Genomic DNA, 26824 nt, shown 5'->3' on the forward strand with positions numbered 1-26824 from the left:
GACCCGGTCATCCAGCCATTTTTTAACCGAGCAAAGTGTGCGATTGTCCAAACCCCGGGCAGTCATTTTTGCCAGGAGAATGCTGTGGGAAACGGTGTCAAAAGCCTTGCTAACGTCAAGGTAAATTACATCCACAGCCTTTCCCTCATCCAATAAGCAGGTCACTCTGTCATAGAAGGAGATCAGGTTTGTCAAGCAGGACCTGCCTTTCATAAACGCATCCACCAACAGATCCGCCTTTTCAATGGAGCCCCCGGGGGCCAACGGTCGCGCCCTCCCTCAGGTGGCAGCCGCGGCAGGGCGTGAGGCGGCGGCTCTTCCTCCTCGCCGGTGAGGCGGGAGGGGGACAGGGGAGCAGCCCCCGGCGGCCGGCAGCACCCTCCGCTGTTTCCCGGCGCGGGCAGGCGGGGCAGGGGGCCGGAGTGGCGCTGAGCTGAGCTGAGCTGAGCGGCGCAGGCCCGGCGGCCGCAGGAAGGGGAGGGAAGGCGGCCGCCGCCATCATGCGCGCGCCGCCGGGGCTGGGGCGGCTGCTGGCGGTGAGGGGCTGGGGGCGGCCGCCGCGCCGCTGCCTCGGCGCCATGGCCCGCTACGGCACGGAGCAGCGGGGGCGGCCCAACTCTCCCGATTACCGCCTCTACTTTAGTAAGTAGCAGCCCCCGGGCTCGACGAGCCCCTTCCTTCCCCGCCTCGCGGGGGTCGCGGCGGGGAGAGGCGGCGGCAGCGGCTGCCCCAGCGGCCGCCCGCTCCCGCCGAGGTCCCTCGGGCTGGCTGAGTTGTCGCCCCTGAGCTCCCGCCTTCAACTCCAGGGGGGCATTCTTTTGTGGAGGGTGTGAGGGGGTTTCCTGGCAGATGGGCTTTTGGAGGGGATGCTGGGCCTGGTGTGCGCGGCACAGCCGTGCCCGTCACCAGCCCTGCGAAGGCCTCTGGAGGGTGAGGAGGTGCTGGGGCTGCGGGGTTGAAGCGCTGCCGCGGTGCGGTGTTGTGGCAGCCTGGGTGCAGAGGCCGCGGGGTGCTCAGGGACCCCAAGGACAGCCTTGGGACCCTTGCCTCATCTCACCTCTGCGGTATGATTGCCCAGGGGGAGCATGGCCTGTCACCTGGGACGAGGCCAGCCCTCTCTCCAGAAACGTCACGGTGAGGGGAGGCTGGCGTCCAAAACACGGGGCCTCAAGCCTGAGGGGCCTGTGGGGCCAGCAGCAGCAAGAGGCACCAGAAGGGCATGGGCAGAGCTCCAGGAGGGTTCTCCAAACCCGCTGAGAGCTGGTGGCGTGCAGTCTCAGTATTACGCATTTTAGTAGTAACGTTGTTTGTTTGTATGCCACTTCTCTAGCTATGGTTTTGTACAGTTTTGGTCTGTTGACTTACAAGCAGTTAATGCTGACGTCTGGTAGTGTGAGAGAAGCAAAGGAGGCGTTCTGTACCCTGTCACCGCTACCATGCCAGAGATGCCTTGTGCTCAGTCCCTAGGGGACTGCCAGTGCAGGAGATCATCTAGAGAAAGTCACTTTAGTTAGTGGGAATAAGCAGCCTACTACTAAACTTTGGTTTTTTGGGAGGAGCATCTGAGAAGCTTCCAGGAGTTGCAAAACCAACTACCGTTTACCCTTTGCAGAGGTGGTCAAAGTGCAGTCCAAAGCTAAATGAAGTCCCTTGTCTGCTTTTTCCTTTACAGTGATTAGGGCTTAGCAGAGGAGAAGTTCCTTGGGATTTGTGTTAGCATCTTATATTGTTGTTGATGTTTCTGTTTTGATGCAGTACTTGGGCTTTTAGTATTATTGAAAAATTTCTGAGTAGTTTGAAAAGCTTAAACATCAACAATGAATTTTGCTCCTTTCTACAGTGAGAGCAAGGCTGAGGTGCAAACTGGGCCCCCTTTAAGCTAATGTCAATTTCTGTTTTTGAGATGTGGTGTTTCATGTCTAGGGCCTGAACAATTGTCACATTCCTCACTTACTCTTTTGGTCAGACTTTGGCCTACTGTGTGGGAGGATTTTCTCTTTGTGGTCATGAAACTCTATTAGAGATACAGTGAAGTCACAAGGGCAGCATTGCTAGAAACCCAGATGAATTTACTGATAACTCATGGAAATGAGGTTCCCCTGGTATTTTTTCCTCCGTCATCTTTATGTAGCTTGTATTGACAGGTAGTTAGAAGAAAAGTGTTGTATTGAATACTAAAGCAATGATTATGATTCCAGTGTAATCCTTGTCAAACAATCAAATTCCTTGTCCTACACGTAGGTTATATTTTAGTCCTTGGAATTAAACTTCAGAAAAAGTTTTAACTGATGCATAATTGTGATATATCATACATCTGTAAAGCACAGTAGCAGTACCAACGTCTTCTGGCATATCTTTAGATTTGTAATGATACTTTTTTGTTTTGTTTTTCAGAGAATGCAGATGGTAAATATATTTCGCCATTTCATGACATTCCACTGTTTGCTGGATCTAAAGAGGTATGTGTTTATGCCTTGAACCACAGTTAATTTCAAAATAACAGTTTTGTTGGTATTCTTTAGGTACAAATACAGTTTTTAAAAGCCATCGCTGGTTGTTTTTTGTTTATTTTGGTTTTTTATCAATTAACGGACAAATTTATAGTATCAGAAATTAAATTTATAGTATCAGAAATTACCACTTTAACGCAGGCTGTTTTCTTATGTAATACAGGCACAATAACTCCACCCAATTTTCTCTGCTGAGTTCAGTATCTTGCAGTGAAACATGATGATTACTGTGTAGACCAGCATAGACGTCTCTGAGTCTCCAGGTGATTGAGGGCAGGGGGAGCCCTCACTGTATCTTACGTTACTTCTCTGTGTTTAATGTTCGTGTTTATGGGTGCTTGAATTAATTCTTACTATTACTCTTCTTAATTTGGCAATTTTCTACATCTGCAATTAAAAGTGTACGTTTCCTTGCAGTAGGAGACGTACTGCACGTGATTATGTATCTTACGGTGTATTTCTTTAAATTTCCAAAAGGAGCATTATAATTGGAAGCCAACAATAATGCCCAAGAGAAAAGTGGTAATCGCACCTTCGGAGAATTACAAGGCGTGAGGTGCAGCTGAGCACTTTCACGTCTTGTTAGCCACACTCCCTGGAGTTTCATTATAGCAATAATGAAACGCCTGTTTTATATGTCACCAGTGGGAACTGCCAGTCTTTGGTTTAGACTTAGGGTTGCTTATTATGGTATGCTTGTTACACAAACAGGTTGGGAAGGTTTGGGACGTTTTCTTGATTTGTTGCTGGGTCTCTATGGATGATATGAATGGTGAGAAAGGTCAGCAGCTCTAACATGTTCAGGATGAGACTTCTGAACTAATGAACCAATGTCTTGACTTACTTAAACTGAGAGATTAAAAATAGGCATGAAACCTTTTTGATCAGCAAGACCCTAAGCATGCTGCTTTGTGGAAGAGGTAAGTCTCATTCAGAGAGTCATTACTAAGATGCTCTGTTCAGTGAGTGCTGTTGTTGGAAAAGCCATGGGCATTTTCATCACGTGTTTCCTGGGGGCTTTGCTGTCCCTGCATCTAGAGTTTAAGGTTTGAAGAGGTGGATTATAGTCTCTGATTTTTCTGTAGATTATAGTACAGTGATGTCTGATCAGTGTGGAGAGGCTTTAATTTTGGTGTGTGAGCAAGGATTCCACAGGATATAGGGTCCTGAAGGGGGAGCAAGAAAGGAGTTATTGTGAAGGTCTCTGTTAATTTTGCCTTCTTTTCAGGAAGAGGACATAAGGAGTTGTATGTTATATTCTTTCCTTTCCCTAGTCCTAATTTTGTGGACTTTATTTTGTGATGGATAACTCCAGCCTTATTTTTTCATACTGGTTTTGTTTGTTTATTTTGTTTTTTATCTTTTTCAGCTGAACAGAAGGATGACTGTTTTTCAGTTGAGGACAGGCCTAAAATACTGCTTAAATTTTTTAGTAGCTGGGAGAAAGCGGATGTGTCCATGTACATTTTTATCTTCCTCTGTTAACAGCTGGAAAGTTATAATTTCACAATGAAAGAGAACTGAGTACTTACTTTTAAAAGTTGTAGTGTAGGCCTTTATGCCCACAAAGGGATGTTTCAATTGCATTGAAAACTACTGTTGTCTGTATTTATGTGAATACAGTATTGCTCTCTAATTTTCTTTGTACACTCTTTACTTCACTCTTCCTCTATAGGATAAAGAGATTCCAGCAAAGAGGTCAAAGACTACTGGAGCTGAGGTACTGCTAAGCTTTATTTTTTTTTTACTATTCCCTTTCCAACATCACTGTTCTGCAGAGTGAACTTGCTCTCACTGAATATGGTTGGCGTATCTTTAAATGCAAGTCTTTTAGGAGAAGAAGGCTTAAAGGGATTTAATATTCTCCTCTTTGAATGAGCCAGAAATGTCAGCATTCTTTTATTCATCAAGATGTTCTCAAAGGCAAAGACTTTTATACCAGTCTTTGAAAAGTTCATTATGACTATTGCAGCATAAATATGTTAACTTTTTTGCTATTGCATTCAGAAACATTTACCATAAAATCTCCATTAATGAAATATTCATTATGCTGTGACTGTGGGTAATCTTTCGTATATATACAAAACTTCAGAAATCATAAGTATGTTATAGGGCAGAAATTAGACTTAGTATCTGCTTTTTAGAATTGTTGTTTTGATACTCATCTGGGAGCCCAAAGAGAGAAAAGTCACATCTGCTAATGGTTCAGCATTAATCATCGCTGAAGTTAGACTTAGCAGAAGCCCAAAAAACCATGGAAGGTCTGCTCAGGCTTTTTCTGTGAAACAAGATATGTTTGTGCAGGTGTCTTTTCCAAAATGTAGCACTTTTTGCAGTGCTTTCCCTGGTGTAGGAGTACCTAAAACTTAGTAGAAGAAAGTGAAAGAAAAAAATGAAGCAAACTATTCTTTAACACCATGGTGTGTGGGTGTGTGTCCCAATCTTCTCATATCTGTTTGTCCCGTCATATTGCAAAACTGTAACTACCCATCTGATGTGAAAGAACTGTCTTAACTGTCTAGGTTCTCATAGTTCTGCAATTAGTGTGTGGTACACTGGTTCTTCTGTACAACAGTCCCCATGCAATCCTGCACTATATATTTTCTTTCCCTTTGCCCTGTGATTCATTGAAGCTACAGTGCCTAGGTAACGCTTTTTAGATTTCCTGTTACTTGATGCCTGTTTAAGTACGATTTAGTAGACAGAGAATCATGCATGAAAGATGAATCATTGAGGAGAAGCAGTACGTGCCAGTAGCCTTTCTCTGAAATCATTGTCTTGCAGCATGAATTCTTAATTACTGCTCTTGCTGGTAGTCAAGTTTTCTGTTTCTTACCTGCTTAGGAATACTGTGATAGTACCAGTTGCGAAGCCTGTTTTATGCAGTGTCTAAAACTGTTCAAAACTGCATTTGTCTGTGTAGTGGGAAGCATAATAGCTTGCTGAAAACCACATTTCTAGTACCCTTTTTCTGATCTCTGGATCTGCGGAGTGGGGGGAAAAAAATGCCAGTGAGGCTAAGCAGCTCTTGCTTCCTGGGCCAGCGTAGACTCTGAAAGCTGCTTCACATAACTCCTGCTATGAGAGAACTCTGGACTGGGATTTAATAGAACTACAGAAAATGAGCAAAGGCAAAGGTACATTCCAGTCTTTGTAGGCTTCTGATTCAAGTAAGCAAACATGCAGGCTGTGGGCTTCGCAAACATGCTTGGTCTTAGATGGCGAAATGTGAGAATGCAAATAATTTAGAAAACCCTTTTTCATCATCGTGTTTGGCTGTTGGGGAGAAGAGAGAAAATAGAGGGATCTTTGTGTTCAGGAAAGCAGTTTCTTAACACTGGCCTCTTCAGAAGCTCTCCTCACCTTGACGTAGTGAGAAATGCATCCCTGTGTGTTTGTATATAGGGAAAGCATGGCTTAATCAGGGGTTAAAGGGGCAATGAGGAATTTAATGCCATGTACTGATTCCTGAAGACCTTTGAAGCACTGTACTCCTTACTGTTGTCTAGGGATGCAAAGGCTATTATTGATAACCTGGTGTTCAGTTGATCCTTGCACTGAATTTGGCCAGAATTCAAAGGTGATAGTTCCTCTTGCCCTGGAAACACAGTGGCATCTTTAAAACTTGTGCTTTTAGGGTGACAGTTACTTGTTACTTTCGACAAGGGCAAGCCCTTTTAAGAGTGTTAGATTATGCTGAACTGGTGTTCATCAGATGGCAGTTTAGCTATGGAAAATGAAGATAATTCTGCATGAGTCTCTTCAGTCTGTCTAATCTACTTTAAGTTGTTCTTGGTGTTCCTGATGCCAGGAAAACAAGTTTCAAAATAGAGAAGTTTCAGCTTTCAGCATTCATGGGGTAGGAGAATGCACATCATACAAGTCTGTTAGCTGTTTTGCAGTCTCAGTGTGTAGTTCTAAGGGAAATGTCATGGTGTTTCTGTATGCACTTTTCTCAGTAGTGCAGCCATTTCTTGAAACATTTTAGACTTTACCAAATTTCAGTTAAATTTTGCTGTGCAGCCAACTGTTGACAACTGATCTTTCTGCTTTCACAGATGTTTTTTGGCTGTTTGAAGACTAGAGAGGTTATTTTGAGGGAGAAACTGTGCTGAAAGAAATCATATTCAGCTTCAGTCTCAGAATTATCACCAGCTTGCAGTCTGAACCTGTGCTTTGTCTTAAGCATTACAAGCACTTGGAATCCACTCCTGCCAACATAAATATCTCTGAAAAGTATCAAAAGTTTCCCATCTCTGTCTGGAAGACTGGATGTTCCCACTGTGGTTACAGTTAAAACTGTCAGAGGCAGATTGTTGAATATGGTCTTCCATGTCTATCAGGAAGAAGGTTTGAAGAGGTTGTTGTTTTCTTTTCAAGACAAATGTGACATGTTGCTTCCCTGCTGTAGTGAATGGGTTTCTAATCTACTTGTCATTGTATGTCTTTGGTAAAGTATTCACATGTCATGTCGTTCAGAGGACCCAGGTGTTCTTGAATACAAAGTTTTATTTAAAATGTTGGCCTTGGTAAGGAATCTGTCCAAGCATGTAGAGGTTATAGTCCTCTAACTTGCAGACACCCAGAAGAGCATTTGAAAAAAAAATTACAAAGAAGGAAACAAGACAGCTTTTGTTTTGTTGTATCCTGTGGGTTGTGCAGTGCTGGAATGCCCTTGTGGACTTCAGCTGAATTGCTTCTGTCAGGCAAAAACTTCTGATAAATTAACTAGTCAGGTGAGATATAAGGTGTCATCTGAGTGATCATGCAGCCTGAATAGGTGATCTGATGGAGGACCTCATCCTTCAGTGTTCAAAACTGGTGTCAGAGTTGTCTTATGATAAAGTTGGTATGTTTCATAAGAAAAGCTGTCACTGTTTCTCGTGCAGTACAGGTGCACACTTTGTACTGACTTTTTATTCCGTCTGAACTACAGCCTTCTTTGGTCACATTAGACCTTTTTTTAGTATGTGTAATGTGGGCTGTAGTGTGTCCATTATGTGTATTCAGGGATTTGTGTGTTCCAAATCTTAGCTATCAGTGAAGCTTTCATCCTGAGTCTTGAACTTTCCCAGCCTTTTTCTATGGACGTGTCCAGTAGCTGCAGGCCTTGTTTTATGCTCTTGTAGATTAGCAAATACTGAGAATAGAAGTAATCTTCACTCAGCAGTCCAGTTAAAATCTAATGGAGTAGACTTGGTTTACCGAGAAAGTTGCATCAGTGATTTGATCAAGCTTAACTTCAAATAAATAGTTCCTTAAACTTCAGAAGGTCAATATTTCGTTTTCATTCATGTCACGGTTGTATATTGAGTAGTATTGCAGGTGAATGTATCCAGTAACTAGTTTATCAGAGAATATGCCTGACACCACTTTTGGGATACTTGTGGTTAAAAACTGACATAGTGTTTGTGATTCCCTTTTCACTGTAACGTTAGGGCAGTACACTATGATGAGGCTGCAATCACTTTGCATTTATGCTGGGCACTGCATTCCTTTTTTTGTTATGTGACATGTTAATTTATATTGGAAAAGTTCCACTGTCTTCTCATTTAAATACAGTATACTTGGTCTCCAGATGTTACTGGCATTTGGTTTGTTGTTTTCACTGGCAAATACCATGTAGCAAGTGATACATTGGGAATGCTTATAACATGGATACTCATTTTATAAGCAAGCCCTTCTCAATTTATTTCTGGGTGTATTTCATCACAGTCCTTATTTTCCTTTTTTTTTTCTTTTTTTCTTCTTTTTTCCTTTTAAACATTGTCCTTTGTTCACAATGCTACTGGACTGTGGCTCATCTTTTTCGTTCTCGTTAGTCCTCAGGTGCATGCTCAGTTGATGGCTGGTGAGAATCCCTGCAAGACTGTAAATGAGCAGACAGAAAAGAAATTGAAATGACAGCTGCTTTTACTTTCTGTCTTGTCAGCTCAGAGTGTCTCAGTGAGGAAGGGTCAAGAAGCCCCCAAATGTTGCCTCTAATGCTTTCAGGGTTTTTTTTTTAACCACTCTGCTACAAAAATGATTAAGGTAATTGTAACCTTTAGCATATCTCTTCTCCCTGTCATGCGGGAGTGATGGTGGATGGCAATCAGGCCTTAAAAAGTGGTGATGTTTGTCATTTTATGAAATTATATTGAGTTTCTGTTCCTCTCTTTATTTTTTTTGTCACTTTCCTTGCTCTGCATTGGTTGCTCCATTTCTGCTTCAATTTAGCTGAACCTTCAGAGTTGAGCATTAAATGTTGCAACTCCTGGGCAAAATCATACCTGTTCAAAACCCTCCCCTCACATGCTCCTACGAAGGAACTTTGGAAGACTGGGAAAGGAAATAGTTGAACAAAAAAGGGAAAGTTAGGTAAGGAAGAATTGTTTCTGAGAAGCATGTATGCGAGTGAGTCCAGAAGGGTAGGTTGTGGTTGTAAAATAGTGTCACAAATGTGCTTTTTTATATATTTTTTTTTTTTTCTTCCTGTGATACTGAGGTTTGTAATAACAAACCCTGATCAAAATGAGTTATCTTCTGTAAGAAGCCAGAGCTAGCAGTTGTTTTTGCCCATCAGTCTTAATGGAGAGAATGCTGACTCACAGTTTACCTGGGTACGACTGTCTATTTTCCTTGCTTTTCTCAACACTTGCTGTATAAGTATGTTGAAGTATATTTGTGTATCTTTTTTATTTTCCTGGTTTTGTTTTCTTATTTCAGAAAACAAAAACTGTTCCTGTTCTCTGTGTGAGAGAGGCTTTTGCTTGTTTCCGCAAACATGATGTCATAATACATTTAAAATGATGTTCAACTGAAATGAAATGTAGTGAATTGCCAGCCAGTACTAAAGAAAACACCCCGATAAAGCAAACATTTATTTACATCCTATGTGAGTTCCCATGTAATGTAGTTAGCATGCAGTTCTTAGGAAATAAAGGATATCGTTTAAATGTACTTGTTGCTCCTTCTGATGTAATTTTCTGCTGATTTTTGTATTCAGTTTTAGGAATTAGGAAATGCACTTTTGACTGCTCTGTTGAGCAAATGGATTATTTTTTTTCCCCATCACCTTTTCAAGGTATACTAGAGCCATAAGTACATATGTCTGTCTTGTGTTCACATTAACCCAAAGTCAAACAAGCTGCTTAATAACCTGGATTGAAAATTCCTCTTGGGCTCTGTCAGGACACTTCCCTAGCAGATGGGTTCTGTCCCTTTTTCTGAATCTAGGAAACGGTTTCCCCCTCTCTTGCATGCTCCAGGAGACTGTCCTGAAGAAACCATCAGCCAGCAGAGCTGTCGTGAGGCTAGCCTATAGGAACTACTCCATCTGGCCTGTTGTACAGTCTGCTGTCATGAAGTGGAGCCCCTTCTACATTAGGTGCTTGCAGAGTTGGATTAAGTTTGGACTGCAGCAAGCAGCAATCTCATAAGCAGACCAGTTGACTGCTGTCATACTAAGGCAGTTAAATGGTAAACTTTCCAAAGTAATAGTTTTCATTTCATGTGAGATCTTTTTTCTATCGCTGGAAGGTGTGTCAAATGGAATGTTGAAATGATCTCACCATTGCATGAAGGGGGTAGAAGTGCCCATTTGGGAGTTTGGTGAGGTGGAATTTTTGGGTTTAGTGATTTAAAATAAAAATATCAATTATCAGATGCATTCACTATCCAAAACTAACCACTGAATGGCATATGCAGATAGTAATCTGTGAAGACAGGTGGTGTCTGACACTTGCATTTCTGTTTGCAGCTGAGGTAGGCATGGTTTTGCAGCAAGGGGTGGGGAAGAACTTTCAAGTGGTTAAAAGGAATAGGCGCTTGGTCTGGGAAAATAAGAGTGATGGAAAAATTCCTGCATGATATTTAGATAAAGAGGGAAACAGGGTAGGAAAGAGGAGGAAAAAAACCCTAAAAAAACAGAGGAGTATATATCTGTCTATCTGTCAAATTATCTAGTATATGCTCTCCTTTCCACACTAGTGAATCCTGTCTCATCACTGTGAAAAAGTGATTGCCCTATAAATAAAACTTTTTATTTTTAAATGTAAGCACTGCATGAAGTTATTAATCTCTTGTAAATGCTTGTGGCGGCTTAGCATTAGACAGAGTACTTTCAGGGATTTTTTTTGCATACAGATTAATCTGTCAGGCTGTCACATTTAAGACTCTTGACAATTCACATTTGATTGATACCACAAGTTATGAGGACCTGGTCTTAGAGCTGAGTTATATCCAAGTGGGTTTTTTTTTGTTTTTGAGAGCAGCATTGTATTCATTTCAGTCCAATTGTTGTCCAGCCCTGAGAGCTGTTTTGTTAAAGACCTGGAATAACTCTTGACCAATTAAAGCTCAAACCCAAGATTTACAGGCTGCCGAAGCCATTGTATTAGACAAGGTCAGGAAGGCATACAGTGACATCTAAACAACAAAAATACAGGACTGTGGTGGAGGGGAAGACATTATGTATAACTCCAGGAGTACTTGTAAGTTTTCTGCCTGTAGCTACCAGTCAGAACAATTCCTTGACCTGCTTGGCAGTTCCCTAAGAGTTGCTTGTCAGCACTGGCTCTCATGCTGTGTATTTCTTTTTTCCAAGTGTTTCCCAGATGTATGTGCAGACTTTATTTGGCTGTTTTCCAATCCTTCCCTTACCTGCTGCTGCATGTATGTTGCTTTCTTCTGCTTCCTTAGTGTTGACATCTTTGAGCTCTCTTTCTGATTACTTCTCTGTTTGAGCTGTTCTTATGTATGTAAGATGTACTTCATGAAACTGATCTGAAGCACCTTTCTCTTTTTTCTTTCTTTTTTGTTTTTTTTTTTTGTTTCATTTGGTTATGATCTGATTGGGGAAAGTGATTCCATCTGACATGCCACTGATTGCAGTATGGGCACAGTACTTATGGATGGCAAGTTGAATGTAAATTTACCAGGAATTTGCTGTCAGGATTGTACATAGCGTGTGATCTCATGGGAGAAACGCTGAGTGACAGTTGGGGTTTTCCATTGCTTTCTTACTTAACATATTCCAGGTTTGTTTGGGAGGAGATCATAGAACCACCGGAATTACTTTAATCAGACTGTGGCATTGACCCCAGTAATGGTATTTGTTTGTTGGAGCTGCAGGATACAAGGAGCAAAAATACGAATATTGGTCTGCCTGAGCCTTAACTGCAGTGTAGTTAAAGAGTCAGTGTAAATCTTCATCTAGGTTAACTATATATTTTTTTCCTACAAATCTCTGCAAAAACACTGAACTGTTGCGATTTTTGATACCAATGTGAGTTTTCTTTGGCTGTGAAGAGATGTCCCAGGCAATGTGATATTTTGAGATTATGTTAGTAAACTAGGAGAAAACAAGTTGTAGACATATCTGGGTGATTTGGTCTACTCACCCATTTCAATTAATACTTTACTCCTTGGTAGTGCCTAACTCTGACAGCTTCAGAAGAGGAAACCTTACGGCAATTACACAGTTTTTCTCTGGAAAACGTCACTTTAACCTCCTCAGCAAGAAGGACATAGATAACTTATTTTTCCTCTAAAAACATGAGAGTTTACGTGTGTTATGATTATTGCCCCATACCCCCCTTCTTAAAACAACTTTCAGTTTGTTTTTTTTAGGAAGAAGGCTAACACAAACATGAGGTTATCTGGGTCCATGTCTTCCTCTGCCGTCACTTTTGGATTCATTTTGCCTTACTTCAAGCAGATTTGACTGAGAATCAGGAATGTTGGTGGTTGTTGCATTTGCATGGATTTTGAAAAAAATGAATAGGCAAAAGAGGAGGGTCTGAATTAATAAATCCACAGGGGAAAAAAACAAAGCATCATCCTTTCCAGTGCTTGAGGGAAGCTAACTATGTACTGTAGAAACGTCCAATCCCCTTTGACTAGTAGACTGAACCCCTGCCTTGTGGCAAATCATTCCATTGACTGAATATTTTGTGAAGAGTAATATTGATACAGGAATAAAAAACATCATGTGGATTTCCACTACTTGTAGTTGTTCACGTTTTCAATAGGGTGAGGTGGGAAAATGTTGAATCAAGGGGGCTGAATATCACTGTGTGGCACTTAACGACTTGTACTTAACATAAAGGAGCTGGAACAGGAGGATGTGATGTATGTTGATGCTGAATACAGAGGACAGAATTTGTCTTATTGTAAAATACTAAGTGACAAGTGGATTTTGTCTTCAGTTCTGTCATTTTATGTTTCAGGTCCTGTTTAATATGATTGTAGAAGTGCCTCGTTGGACAAATGCAAAAATGGAGGTAATTAAGAAAAATTATTATATGGGTATTTATGAAAGTTATGACAATGCAGTTGCTTTCAGCAGTCAGTTTAATCAGAATGTGGATTACTCTATACATAAAATTTTCTCTGTTAAAAAATTAATTTGAAGTTGTGCATATGGACACTTTCCTTGCGATTATAACAAGCGTTGAGGTTCTCATTTTGTTTTCCTTCTGCAGGTGAGCACGGCTTCTTGACAGCCCTCTGACTGCAGAGTGCAGCATACCTGCACTACACAGTCCTAGAGTACTGGCTTGCAGGACATTGTCCAACATTTAATTTTACTCTTGCTTGCTCATAGAGTATTCCACTCAGAATTGAGTTCTTTTCATTTCCACCGTATAGTGTGCTAGGCCACATCCTGAGGAGTTGCAAGTTAAAAAGCATTTCCTTGTGACAGAAAAAATACTTGGGGACCTCACTGATTAAAATATCTCCCTGCAGGAGTAGGTACTTTCAAAAGTAGAGCCTAGTGGGTTGTTCCTCTGCAGTTACAATAGAGAAGCTGAATAATGTAGTGTTTGTGAAACAACAGATCTCACCAGGATATATCCTACCTTCCTGAACATTTGTATTAATTTTACGGATGCTTCCCAGATGCTTTTGAGGAAGTTTGTGGTTAAGCTGTTAACTATTTTGATTGTTAAAAGTAACACCAAAGAACCTCCCCAGCCTGTTTATTCACGATTTTATTTTCTCCTTTCCCTGATGCTAGAAAACCATTTGAACTGTGTTTACCACCGCAGTTGTTACTCCACAAGCAGGGTTACTTTGGAGATTTACCTTATATTTTAGGATGATGATTTATTGTGGAAGCTGGGTTCTCTTTTGCAGAGTTTCACTTTGACAATGCTATTTGAACTGTTTGCGTAAAGCTTAGGTTGTTCTTCCTCCCCTTCTCTTGGCACATTATGTCAAGGGTAGAAATGTTTGCTGTCTTCGTAGGTTCAGAAATTAGTGGGTTTAGACTTTTCTTGCTTGATAGAGGAGACCGCATGTGGTTTTCTAATCTGTAACTTTTAATATACTTGAAATTTCCTGCATTAATTATTAAGGCAGTTGTCTTGGCAGCCCTTCAGTCCAGACTGTGGTAAGGTGCTAATACCAAATCTTGTCTACATCTCTGTGCTGAGATTCCCTCACATGGAATGGAGACTAGAAAATTAAACCTTGCCTTAGGATGAATGATTCCCACTCTTACATCCCCAGTACCAGATCTCCTGCTCATCAATTTGTTGTATTTCAGTTGTTCTTCCCTTGCTTTTACTGAAGGTGCTTTTCCTGAGACTTTTGTCTGCTGTTGTTAGTTACTCCTCTTTGTCCTGGTTTACATCAAGAAAAAGTGTTGCTGAACTCTGCTTCTCTCAAAGTGCCAGGTGGCCTGTTTGAGGTCTCCATTGTTAAGTTAGCACCAGAAGCAGGTAGAATCAAGCATGAAACCAGAAATATGTGAACCTTGATCTCAGCTCTTGGGGAGGGTTTACCTGTGGAATAAGTTCATGCTGTTGACAGTTTGGTGTGGTTCAAAAAGGTGGAATTTCTTTGAGATGGCTTTGGTGGTGGTGCTTTAGGTAAATTACAAGGATGTTGTAAAACAAGTATAGGGTAAGAGGTGTGTGCTTAGGCACACAAGCTGTGTACTGCCTGAGTCAGTGTAACCACTGAGCCTGTAACAAATGTGAAGCCATTCAGATGAGTGTTTGTAAACAAGAGCCAAGCTAACATGGATTGGATTGTGGTGTGGCGTGTCACAAAGATGTTACGGTGAATTAGCTGGTGTGTGGTAGGTAACTCACATGGCAGTGGGTTTGTATTTGAGCTTTTGGGGAGGATGACAATAATAAACTGTTATTAGCTTAGTCCTTCTGTGAGTGCTTCTTTGGGAAGAAGAATGCTTTCTTCTAACGGTGGCTTAACTGGTTCCAAATCTGTGTTAAGTTGGCATTTGGTGACTATGCAGAACTTGTGCTTGTGAAAAAGCATTTGTGTGCTGAGAGGTGGTGGAGAAAAGAGATGTAGTCAATAGGAGAGTAATGAACAGAGGCTGAGAAGAAGGTGAAACACTTCTGCGGTTGCTGTCAAAGCCCCTGTTGTCAGAAGAACTTGGGCCACTATTTGCATGTCAGTTGAGCTTGTACTATAAAGTGCAAGAGCTTCTAACTTAAGTTCTTCCAGTATTTGTGTTTGATCATGACAGTCCCCTTATAAATTTATGACTTTCTCTTCTAGATTCATTTTTTCTTGCATACTTCACAACGTTATTTAAAACCTTAATAAGCTGCTTTTTGAACATGACCCTTGAGATTTAGAGTGAGGCCATCGTACTTTTAATACTTCTCAAACCACAAGCACATGCTCCCAGATGGATCTTTCTAACTGGTTGGGTACAGAATGAATTGCTTTTCATTTCACCATCTCTTTCTTTCTCTCTCTTTCTTTTTCATGATCTGCTTAGATTGCCACTGAGGAGCCGTTGAATCCCATTAAACAAGATATAAAGAAAGGCAAGCTTCGATATGTGGCAAATATCTTTCCTCACAAGGGTTATATATGGAATTATGGTGCCCTCCCACAGGTAACATTTTTGTTATAATGGTGAAAGTTTTCTATCTTCTTTGTAAATTGCCTTGTAAATCTTGGATACTACCTGAATGCAAATCAGTTGCAGGAGGGATGTTTCTCTTTGATACATTTGTAAATTAGGATTTTTTATGTTGAGCTTTATTGTATCCATAAATTTTGATTAGAATTTGGGTGTGGGTGTAAGGATGTGTTGTGTTTCAGGAAGGAGTTAAATGATCATGAAATCTCAGATCTTTAGTCTGCGTCTCTGTGCTGTAGTGACAGAATTAAACTGTCATGGTCTGCTATCCAGGAATACTTTGTCAAGTAGCCCTTTTCTGCTTAAACAAGGCATTTTTTAAAAAAGCTAATATAGGATTTTCATGTGTTGTAGCATAAATTTAAATTGGGGTTTCTTAAATATCTCTAACAAAGAGGAACACAAGGGCTGCTCTTTTTTAGATTAAACCTCAACTGCATTAGCTACCTTTTCTCTGAACTGTGAGACTTTACTGATGATGACACATTCAAAACTTTGAGCCTTGAAAAAGCCCAACTAATGACTGAAATTTTGAGCATAATGAAAAGTTTTAAACTTTATTCATTTCAGTGAACAACAAATTGGACTTAAATTAGTACTTTAATAAGTACTTAAAAAAAGAACATGATGGAGCTAGGAAAGAATGATCTATTTTCTTTACACTTAACTGCATAAGCAATGAAAGTTAACTCCTGAAAATCTGCTTGTTTATTTCATCCGTGAAGAGGCAGGTGCTGGAGTATAGCAATGAAGTTCTTATCCAGTCAGCAGTCTCAGTAGACAAAGTTTCCATGTAGGTGTAGTTGGAAACCAGCAGTTCCATTTAGTGTTTTGAAATTCATGTGTGCCTTAGTACAAAGCAAAAACTAAACATTTGAACATTTTTCTTCACAAAGTGCATTATTTTGGACTGATGACACTTTCCCCAGGAGAAGTGTTCAGCTTCCCTTGTTGCCTTGTGAGTCCAAGAGAGCTGGAGATAATTGTCATTTTTATTTTCTGCAATAACTTCAAAATACCAGTTGGATCATTAAACCTCCATTTGTTGACATCTAGATGATACTCCAGATTCCTACTAGCCACTGTAACAAACAAAATCCAGCTCAGTGCCTCCATTATCACAAGAAGGCTTTTCATCAGGATCAGCAGTTGCCAGAGGTTCAACCTTAGTATATGGCTTAAAGCTATATATTTGTGGCTGCTGTTTTCTTCTCTGTTCCACAGCATAAAAAAATAACAGTAGGACTGTCATTATTGCAGGACTTGCTATACTGTCCAGAGGACAATACCATTCCTAGCAAGCTTTCCTTCTAACCTACAGGTGGAGGGGTGCAGCTGGGCAGGAGAATAGTACTGGTATAATGCAGCCTTAAATAAAAAGCACTTTGGAAGAGTATTGGAAAAATAAGTTCTAAGTTGAAATCCTCTCTTGGCTCCACTTCAGCAATTTTTTGGTAATGATTCTGCTACCTAAACACCTGAGCATTTGCTTTTCACTGTTTTGCCTTTTAGTATCAGTCAAATTCTCAAAAACAAGTTTGAGGTGGGGGTTTGACCATGGACAGCAGGAGCTCATAGAGCTTCCTCGAAGAAAAGTTTTCTAACACTGTTTCAACAAAACTTCATTGGACTCAAAATTCTTAACAGGGAAACTTCTCCAGTTCAGAATGAGTTACTCATTACTAGCCAGTAAGAGACAGAACAAGTACTGGTCTAGTAATTAAGTTAACTTGGCTATGATTCCTTGGTTGTATAGAGCTCAGAGCAGGGCATGAACGTGCCTCCTGGAGAAGCTTCTTTGGTCTTAAACTTCTGGCTGTTCTTGGGAATGTACACATCTCAAAATACTCAGAAATATTTCATACCTAAATCTAAAAATGTAAAAAAGCTAATCGAGTTCTGAGAAATCCATACATAGGAGCTTGGTTAGCTCAAAGCATAGATGTTTTTGAAAACAACTTATGTTAGTGCCATGGTATTTAAAGAGTATAATAAGAATGTAATGGTAGGATGTCCTAGCTTAATCCCACAACCACTAATAACCAGAAAAATACACATTCAGGGTCCTCTGATACCTTAATCACTGCAGTTTGGCAGTGTATCTGTTGAGTCATGAACGCAGTTAATATTTTTGTTTTTTCCTCAGTAATCCTCATGTTACTTGTCCTGAGTATGAGGATGAGTTATGCAATGTCAGTCAGGCTGTTTATTTGTTTGTTTTTTCTTTTCCATTGAGCAAGCTTCTTCTCGGAAAGCTGATGTTTTTATTGGTGTTTTTATTAATCTTAGTAATTTAGAGGTTGGATGAATTGTAATTGCAGTTCAACTGGTAACTGATAATTCTTTTTCCTTTGACAGACCTGGGAAGATCCAAACCATACAGATAACATTACAGGATGCTGTGGGGATAATGATCCTATTGATGTTTGTGAAATAGGTTCAAAGGTTTGTCTTTATCAGGATTAATTTAATTTATTAAGGTTAATTTAATAATTTGGTAACAACTTTTGGAGGAGAAGCTGGTAATAGTTTCAGGGGGTCACAAAAGTATGAATAGAGGATCTGAGGAGGTAATAGGTAAGGAAATAGTGTATTTTTAAAAAGGAAGGAAAAGCAAGATTTGGTAAAGTCTGTGTACTGGATAAGAGGGAAAAGAGGTGAACACCACCCTGAAGTTCTGTGACTGGACAGTGAATTCTGGGTGGAGGAGGTGGGGGGTAAAATTCTGGGGAAAGGAAAAGATTTCTTTCTTTTTTCCCCATTAGTAGTATGGGACCTGGGAATAGGTTTCTGAAAGATGAGGAAGTATGGCAGCATTGTACTTGAATTACAAGATCAGACCCACAAAGGAGGTAAGTTTGAGTTTTCTCATGAGTGCAAACAGAAGTAGATCCCTATTCTCTAGCGGAGAAGACAGGAACCTGTTGCGGTATTCCAGAGTTATGAGATCTGGAGTGAATGGATGAAAAAGAGGTGCAGCAAGCACTATTAGTAGGTATAGGGAAAAGTTTTAGCTCACTGAAAAAAATTCTACATATCTGGAGACAGCAAAGAATGGAGCAATCCTCCGTGGTTATGATAGAGTTATGAAACGGATGAGTTTAGAAGAGGGATCTGTTGGGATATTTTAGGTAAGGGGAAATTTAGTTGGTGGCCTCAGTGAAGGTGGTTTTATTTGAGGAAGGGAAGCTAAAGCTGAATCTCAAGGGATCCAGAAAGAGTTTTAAAGGGAATATTAGTTGGTAGGGAGAAGGTTCCCAAGAAAATGCAAAAAAGAGTTGTGCTCATATTTTTGGGGAAGGTGGATGTGTATATTGGAGTCTAAAGGAAGGAACAGCAAGAGATAGGTGACGATCAGAAGTTGTAAAGTAGAGAGTCAAGAGGCAAGAAGAAGTTAAAAAATGTGTACAAGATGCTTCTGATTTGCAGTTTGTTGTGAAGATCAAGAAGTTGTGTGGGAAATGGGGTAGAAGAGAAGAAAAAAATTTTCTGGCTTCTCTGCTTAAATAAATGTTGACTGGAGAATGGAGGGTTGAAGAATAGCAATGGTGGTAGAAAGGCTAGTAATGTTAAATAAATGTGTACTGGGTTTACAGAAGTATCTTGCAATTACCTGCTGGTCAAAAATGTAATAAAACTGTTGTGTCTGTAAGGTAAAAAAGAAAAATTCTCTGTACTGTTTTCCAAATTTTTGTGAGATTATGTTCTTTTTCAGATTCGTTCTTCTGGTGAGATTGTTCAGGTGAAGGTCTTGGGTGTTTTAGCTCTTGTTGATGAAGGAGAGACAGATTGGAAGATAATTGCAATAAGCGTGGATGACCCAGAAGCCCAGAAAATCCATGGCAAGTATTTTTATCTTTCTTAATGCAAGTTATGTCAGCAACTTGCACAGTAGAATGATACCAGAGTTTAGGCCACTCAGGACAAGAAGAGGCAGACAGTGGAAAGGCCAAGACTTCTTTATTTTTTTTGTTGTTGTTTAAATCAGATGCTTCCTTCAAGGAGGACATATGTGCTTTCACACTAAGCTTTTGAACAGGTTCACTTGGATTTTCAAGAGGACCTGTCATGCAGAAAATCTTTTGACTTCTGAAACATAACTGCCTTAGAAAATGACCCCTTAAAATTACAGGGTTATCTCCTGTGTAATAGTGCATATTTACCCACTCAGATTATGTAGCATACTGCTATTTTCCTTGCTGAAAGTGTTTGTTCCTTTTATGTTTGTAGGCATTGTGTTGCATTCTGAAAAGGGCTGTACCTTTTCAATGTTTTGTCACTTGTAACTGGGTTACTTTCAGGGTTTGTTGCCTAGTATGAACAATTAGCTTGAATCTTTTAGCTTGAAAATTTGCAAAGTAAACTACTACTAATGCAGCTCACCCTAATATCAGCCTTGGTGATGGGTAGCTGTGCAGGGGGAAATACCCTGTCCAGACTTGTTGTCCTTGACCATGCTTCTGGTATCCAGATGGAATTCAAGTACTAAAATGTGTCAGTGTGAATAGCACATGAGGTATAATTCTGCTTGCAGACTGTTCAATAAGATGATGATGCAGATGTGTTAAAACTGCAGGGAGTTAGGTTTTTACAGAACAGGAAAAGTCCAGCTTTTCTCTGGGTAAACAGAGGTTCACTTCCTCAAATGCAGTGTTACTGTGAGCCAACAGAATTAAGTGAGGAAGTTTGTCTCAGTGATTGTTACGAGACCAAAAACCATGTATGCTGTCAGGTATGTACAATTAGATGCTGTTCATTGTTGTTGGGGAGCACCAAGGCACAGAGTGGCCCTCCTGTAGGAATAGGGCTATCCAGTAGCTTTTAAAGGAATTTATGTTTCTCAGCCATTGAGGCTTTTTCTGCGTTTCTGAATGTAAAGTAAGTATATCACTGCACTGGCCCTTCATTCTCAGTTTTCTTGCAGGTTACTTTCACATGGAGAATACTTGGCTTGTGGGGAAAGAAGGGGAGAAGAGGAAATGAGGAAAAGGAAACTCTTGGGTTGATGCTGATTAAAATCATTGGGCAGATGAATTACTCCATAGTGTTTATGACTCTTTAACTACTTTGACAGTTAGAGCTTAAGGAAATAGTAAGTAATAGTTTGCTGTTAATGTTAACGTCAATTTAAACCTCTCTATAATGTGCAGTGATATGCAATATAAGTGTCAGTAGTTAAAAGGCAAGTAATTAGCACTTTATTTCTATACACTGTTCTGTTTAACTTATACCTTTTTTCCTTAACAATTTCTCTGAGAGTTTAATCAGAAAAGCGGGTGAGAGAATTGAAAAGGAGTCCACTAAGCAGGGGCAAAGCTAGGTCAGTTTATGCCACTGGGTTAAGTAGTTCTAATTGAAAGCCCTCTAGTTTGGTTTTGTTTCATTTTTTCAAGTGATGACTGATTTGTCAGCTGTGTTACAGCTTTAGTTTGTTTGAGAGGGGAGTAAGATTTTTAGACTTGTTTAAACAAAAAAAAAAAGGGCAAACCATTGCCTGTAGTTGATTACTGTGTGCATCCTTTCTTATCAGGGAATAGAAGAAAAATAAGAAGAAATAAGAAGAAGAATAGAAGAAATAAGAAAAACTTAAGAGAATTGTCTTTCTGAGATTCAGAGAAGTGCAGAAATGTTTATCCAGTTTAATATGATTTCCCTTTGGGATTGGAGTTGCGGTCCAGGATTACAAAAGGAAAGAAAAGGGAAAAAAATAAAGCCCCCATCTGCTTTCACAAAACATGACTAGCTTTGCAGTGTTTAACAGCAATCCTTCTTCAGTCTGCAAACAAACAAATCTGTTGGAGTAGGCAGTACAATATGTCCTTTCATACTTGTTTTTCCCCCTTCCCAAAGATGTTAATTATTTCAGCATAAAGGGATAGCAGCTACAGATAAAACTGGTATCTCCCTCTATAATTGACATGCTGCTGTGTTACAGTGGTGGCCACCTAGGGAAAGATGAGGCTAAGTGTTGCCTTCTAAGTCTGTCCAGTCATTTCTGTATCATTTGCTAAACGTTTCAAATTGGACTGAGAATCATCACATTTGCTTTCAGCTCAGTATGTGCACAGCCCCCAGTGAACATTTGGAAAAGATAATTCCAAGACACCAGAGTGGTGATTACTTGCAAACCCCATCCTGAGCCCGCGCAGTGTCTCTTGCTGCTTTAAGCACACCCCAGGTACTCTGTATATTCTCCTTCTGGGATTGTGATAGTTCTCATAAGTGCAATTGATTTTTCTGAGACTTCGCAGAACTTAAAACTGAGCAGTCCCAACTTCTGAGCAGTTCTCATTGTTTATTCATAGCACTCCACTGTACTGTGTCCTGCAGGCATTTATTGATAAATACTGGTTTAAATTGGAAACCCTGCCTAGATCTCTCTTTCACACAGAGCAATGAGAAATTCTAGTTTACAGTGACAATACCCAGGAATGATAAGCAGTGCTTAGCACCTATTCAAGTGGGAACTGTGTCATCAGTGGTAATAGCAGGGGCTTAGTATCTTTTTAGAAGGTAATCTGTTTGAAATTATAGCACTTAATACTGGTGGGCATGGGGACAATCTCACTTCAAATACAAGCTGTATGTCAGATGCAGGTACCTGTCTGAGAAAGTTTCTTTTAGACTAGAACTGGACATTTCGGATTTATCTATTTCAATAAGATTTGTCTTTGTGGCTACCTGAAAACCACTGAGTTGTCTTTCTGCTCAGGCAGTTGCTAGGCAGATGGCCGTTAGCGGCCCAGCAAAGCAACTTCAGACCAAGCAAGTCTGGGAAAGGGCCTAAAAGCTCCCTGCACACTGAAACACTAAATCTTGGTGGTGTAATAGGCCTGGCTGCTTTGTTGTTGTTGCTTTTTGTTTGTTTCTTTTAAAATACTAGTCAGGAGAAGCAGCAGATTCTTGGAGCGGAAAGGCTGCTTGTCTGCTTATCTCATAATTTGGATTGAATTTAATATATTGGAATTCACATACATATCCGTGCTTTACAAGGTTAGGCTCAGAAAGGATGAGTGATATTTTCATGCTGTAATTTGGTCTAAATGTATATGGCATCTTCATGTTGGACAAGAGGTTTTGAAGATCACTGGTAGTTGAAGCGGGAAGAAGTGTGTTTGAAGCAGTTTATGAGAAGTCTGATGCTCAAAAGGTCATCTTACCTTCCCTCAGTAAATTGGACAAGTTACATATGTTGGATGGCATTTTGGAGGTGGTTTACTGGCCTGGAATCTTAGCAGCCTTTTTTTGCTAATGCTCACTGGAAAGATGCCTAGATATATTCAACAGCAGTGGTGATGTCTGCTGGCTTTGTTGCGCTACCCTTTGCTGGCACTGCTAGAGTTAACTGTGCTATGTTGCCATGCTGCTTTTCTAGTGTGCAACTCAAGAGTAGCTTTTTGAGTTGAGTGGTTAAACCCTAAATGGCAAAAAACAAAGCATACTGCATACTTTGTACTGTATATTGTTACAGACCCTTGCATGTGAGTGTATTTATACGCAGAGAAGCAGCAGAGGCCCTGAAAACCTTTGTTGTGGATTTGTGTAAGCATTCAATATAAAGAAATTAATTATCTGTACTGAGGCTCGCCCCCTACCCCCTCACACCATGCTGCATAAAATACACCAAATGCCTTTATATGGAATGTAGCTGCTGCTTCCTGTAAATGTTTACAAGATGTTATTAAAAACATATGTCCTCTCTTCCCACAGAACTTGTTTAGAAAGCTTGCTGCAAGCATGTTGTTTTAGCTTTGCTTGCAAGAAGCAGCATCTGTTGTACTAAAAATGGTAGTTTTGTACAAATGCTTTTGTTGCTCTCTTTTGTGAAGCAGGATAGAATTGGGATCTGCGTTTGCATTGGCTCCCTCCCTTGACAGAGAGCAGCAGTTGTTTGTGCCAGCCTCTAGTGATTTTCCTTATTGAGACTGAACTGCAACCCTTAATGTGATTAGCCATCTTTTTTTAACCCTCAGTGCTTAACTTTGGTGCCCAGAAAAATGGGACCTGTGGTTGTATGTAGGCAATATAAAGAGATTACTGCCTAGAGCCCAGAGGGTACCTGCTGATAACATACCTGCAGGAGCCTGACCTTTCTGCTCTGTCACTCTGAGTGGGTTTTGCATGCAGAGATGAAACCACATTAGGCCGAGTACATGCTTGCTACTCCTATACTTGCTCAGCACCTTTTCACATCAGTGTGAGTACTTAGCTCTAAGGGAAGGTAAGCAGTCAGGGTCAGAAAAAAAGTGTCTAGCAGTGTCTGCTGTGAAAAAGATATCTTCAGTATTTTTAAAATCATATTATGCAGCTAACTTCTACAGATGCTAGTGCAGTAAATCACTGTACTGCTTATCATGATCTTTTCTTTTACCTTTCTTTCCTTACTCTTCTGTTTTCTGAGTGTTTTTCTCCTGCTCCCCCTGATATCCCAGAGATGCTGTTTGGATTTCTAAGTGGAGGACCAGCTGTCTTTCAAGCTTTTCTATGGTGCCTTTTAATGAACTGAAGAGGTAGCTGTTGAGTGATGCAAGAGCTGCTGTTTTCCTTATATTTTGTCCTATGTGCTGACTCCACAGCAACAGGATTTTTTTGTTGTTGTTTTGGTGCACTGTTGCACTCTTTCCTGCTGCTTGCCACCAACTCCCATTATATTGTTTGGAGTTTTTTTTCTTCAACCATTTACTCTTCATTTGGTACCCAGTAACTGTCCTTCATAATAAAGAATAATGAAGCAAAGTATGGGGATGAGGAAGAATAACTTGCAAGGAACCAAGAAAATAAAAGCAACCACTGTTCCGCTTCCTGAGTTCTCAGAACCAGAAATGCAGCAGCCAGGACAGTACTTTAGGGGACATACAATGTCATAGCCTGATTCTCTGTAGTCGTTTTACCCTGGCAAGGTATTCACCAGTAGAGTGAAATTCAGAGAGCTGATTCTGTCCCTGAAGATGGTCATTCCTGTCTTAAGGAGATGATGAAAGCCTGCCCCAAAGCCTTTTGTACTATTTGAGTCCTTTTAAAGAAATATAAACAAAGCCTATAAATAAGGAACAGCAGATGGGGAAGGACACAAGTGTCAGTAGACAGTAAAGCACTTTTGATGAACAGATTTTACGGGAATAGGAAGCAAATAACCAAGAAGGAGGAATGGAAAAGCAGAGTCAGGATATAAGTTTGCTGGAACAGGAACCAGAAAAAAAGGAGCAGCAGTCTGAGAAAGTATGCTTCAATATAAGTAGTGTTTGGAGATGGAGATCTGGAGTTCATCTACTGCTGGGAGTCAAGGAAATTGCTGCAGCAGCCTGGTTTGCTTTACAGACTTGAGATACTGGCTCTTCAACAAGTACTAGGGATTGTGAGTTCAAACCTCACAAGAAAAGATGACAAGGGCTCAAGATGGGAGGAGTGATGTTCCCTTGCTTGGAGAGAACGGAATGATACACTGGAGCCCTGAAACCAATTTGAATTCGTGCTGCAGTTTTATTAGTGCCCAAATGAAGCATCCTCCCTCCAGCCAAGACCCCACTGTTTTCTAAATCATTCCTTTTTGTTGGTCTCACCCACCCACCCCAGTGAAAGACTTCTTGTACTCTTAAACATGTATTCCAGCTAGAAAACCTGCCTCTAGCACAGCCTCATGTGCCCTTTTTTTTTTTTTTCTGGGATTCTGCCAGTGAAACTCCCTAATCTTCTACAGGCAGATGGCCAGCAGCCAAGTTCAAAATTTGTTTTACTCTGAGTCCATAAACACGTAGCCCTATTAAGTGCATGCAGAAGCAAAAATTTACACAGGGTTCTTCAAAGTTTTATGTTTTATTCTTTGGGTAGTATGTGATGCAGTGGAATTTGGGAGTGGCATCTATCAGATGCCTATGAAGACTCAGCATATCTTCTCACATAGTTTGGTTTCACAGTTCAGTAGACATGTCATCGCTCTTGGTGGTCTTTGGAGAATTGAATAGCCTGTAGCACAAGACTTTTTCCTTTCTCTTACAGTTCTCTTTAGAAATACTTGAATGTCTTTGTTCAGTTTCACAGACTAGATTTTATAAAGAGATTTAGGCACTTAAAGATGGAAAGCACATGACCAAGTGTCAATTCTGTGGACTAAGCAACTCTGAAAATCTGTTTTATAAGACTGGATAGACAGAAGAGCATCCATGTGGAATCACTGCCAACCAGGAAGGAGGTGTCAGTGAGTGAGGCTCTCTATGGAAGAAGAGAATGAAGTAGCCAAGCAGTATGGAGAGAGAGCAAGAAGGAATTGGGAAGGGAGAAATGAGCAAGTGACTTGCAAAACACTAGAGGAAGAGACTAACACTGTGGAAGGTGATCTGGCAGACAGGTTGTGAAATAGCTGGAAGATGACACAGAAAGCACAGCAATAAAGTCAGTTCGCATTTCCATCAGAATTGACTGCAGGAGGGAAATAAATGGGAAGAGAAGGATTACATCAGCTACGAAAAGTATTTGGCTTCCAGAAAGGACAAAATCCTTTATTGTATCAAAATCAATTAAAATTGTATTGAAGGCTTTTCCATATAATCATTGCCAGAGAGTTAATTTGCCAAGGGGCTGATAGGACCCCCTCATTGCCAGTGACAAGAGTGATGGTGTTCTCACGGGATAACCTGTTAGAATTTGATACGCACAGCAGAAGTAAATGTTTAAGATTGTGAACTGCGTCTTTGCTACAGCAGTATAGCCCTCAAGCAGCATTACTGTGTGACTGTTTAATCTCTCTGTACCCACTGTGGCAATGTTCATCTCTGGCTCCGAAGGGTGTCCTGCAAATGACATGCATTCCTCTTTGTGTCCTGTTCCATCCTTGCACAGTAGGATTATAGAGGTAAAAGTAGAATTGGCTTATCACTGTGAGTATGCAGATATCACAGGGTTATCAATAGAGTTAGTGTTTAGTGCTCCTGGCACATATCTGTCTTGTATCTAATGGGCTGAATTTGGAAGTAATGTGAGCGAAGGGGTGCCTTTAATACAACTTCGAGAAGTCAAGCCTCTATTTTGGTTTGAGGTGCTGGTTTAAAAATCCATGTGTTGAAATTGTTTTTACTAGCTATTCTTTAATTATCAAAAAATGCCTGTAGTCCCTGCAGTTCCTGCAGTTGCTGGGAAAAAAATTTACCTCACTGAATAACCTAAGCATTGAAGGAGGTATCTACTTGAGATGAAAGCCTGTAAAATACGGAATGTTTCTCCTGTCACAAGTATGGTCCTTTTATTCATTGTCCCTTTGGGTCTTAATTAACGAAGGGCAGGAAGCAACTGGTTTACCTGTTTAGTGTGGTTGTGAAATCATAAGATATCAACTGTGGGCAGCTAATGTAATAAAGTGAAGTTCCCCAGTGACTTTGAAAGTGCTAAGTGGAATCAAATTTCTTGCAGATCCTTTATGAGACTTTAAAAA

General features: G+C 40.4%; 1 protein-coding gene across 1 annotated transcript in view; it reads left to right on the forward strand.

Annotated features, from left to right (window-relative positions):
• Positions 1–399: 399 nt before the first annotated feature.
• PPA2 (inorganic pyrophosphatase 2) overlaps positions 400–26824 on the forward strand; it is a 38403-nt gene continuing 11978 nt past the window's right edge. Inside the window, exons 1-7 of the mRNA XM_074905496.1 lie at positions 400–642; positions 2395–2459; positions 4186–4230; positions 12722–12775; positions 15253–15372; positions 17758–17844; positions 19115–19241. Of these exons, the coding sequence (XP_074761597.1) occupies positions 501–642; positions 2395–2459; positions 4186–4230; positions 12722–12775; positions 15253–15372; positions 17758–17844; positions 19115–19241 (640 nt within the window). The 5' untranslated portion in view covers positions 400–500. The remainder of the gene's footprint in view (positions 643–2394; positions 2460–4185; positions 4231–12721; positions 12776–15252; positions 15373–17757; positions 17845–19114; positions 19242–26824) is intronic.

The sequence above is a fragment of the Athene noctua genome, chromosome 4 (assembly GCF_965140245.1).
Source record: "Athene noctua chromosome 4, bAthNoc1.hap1.1, whole genome shotgun sequence".
Classification (NCBI taxonomy): Eukaryota; Metazoa; Chordata; class Aves; order Strigiformes; family Strigidae; genus Athene; species Athene noctua.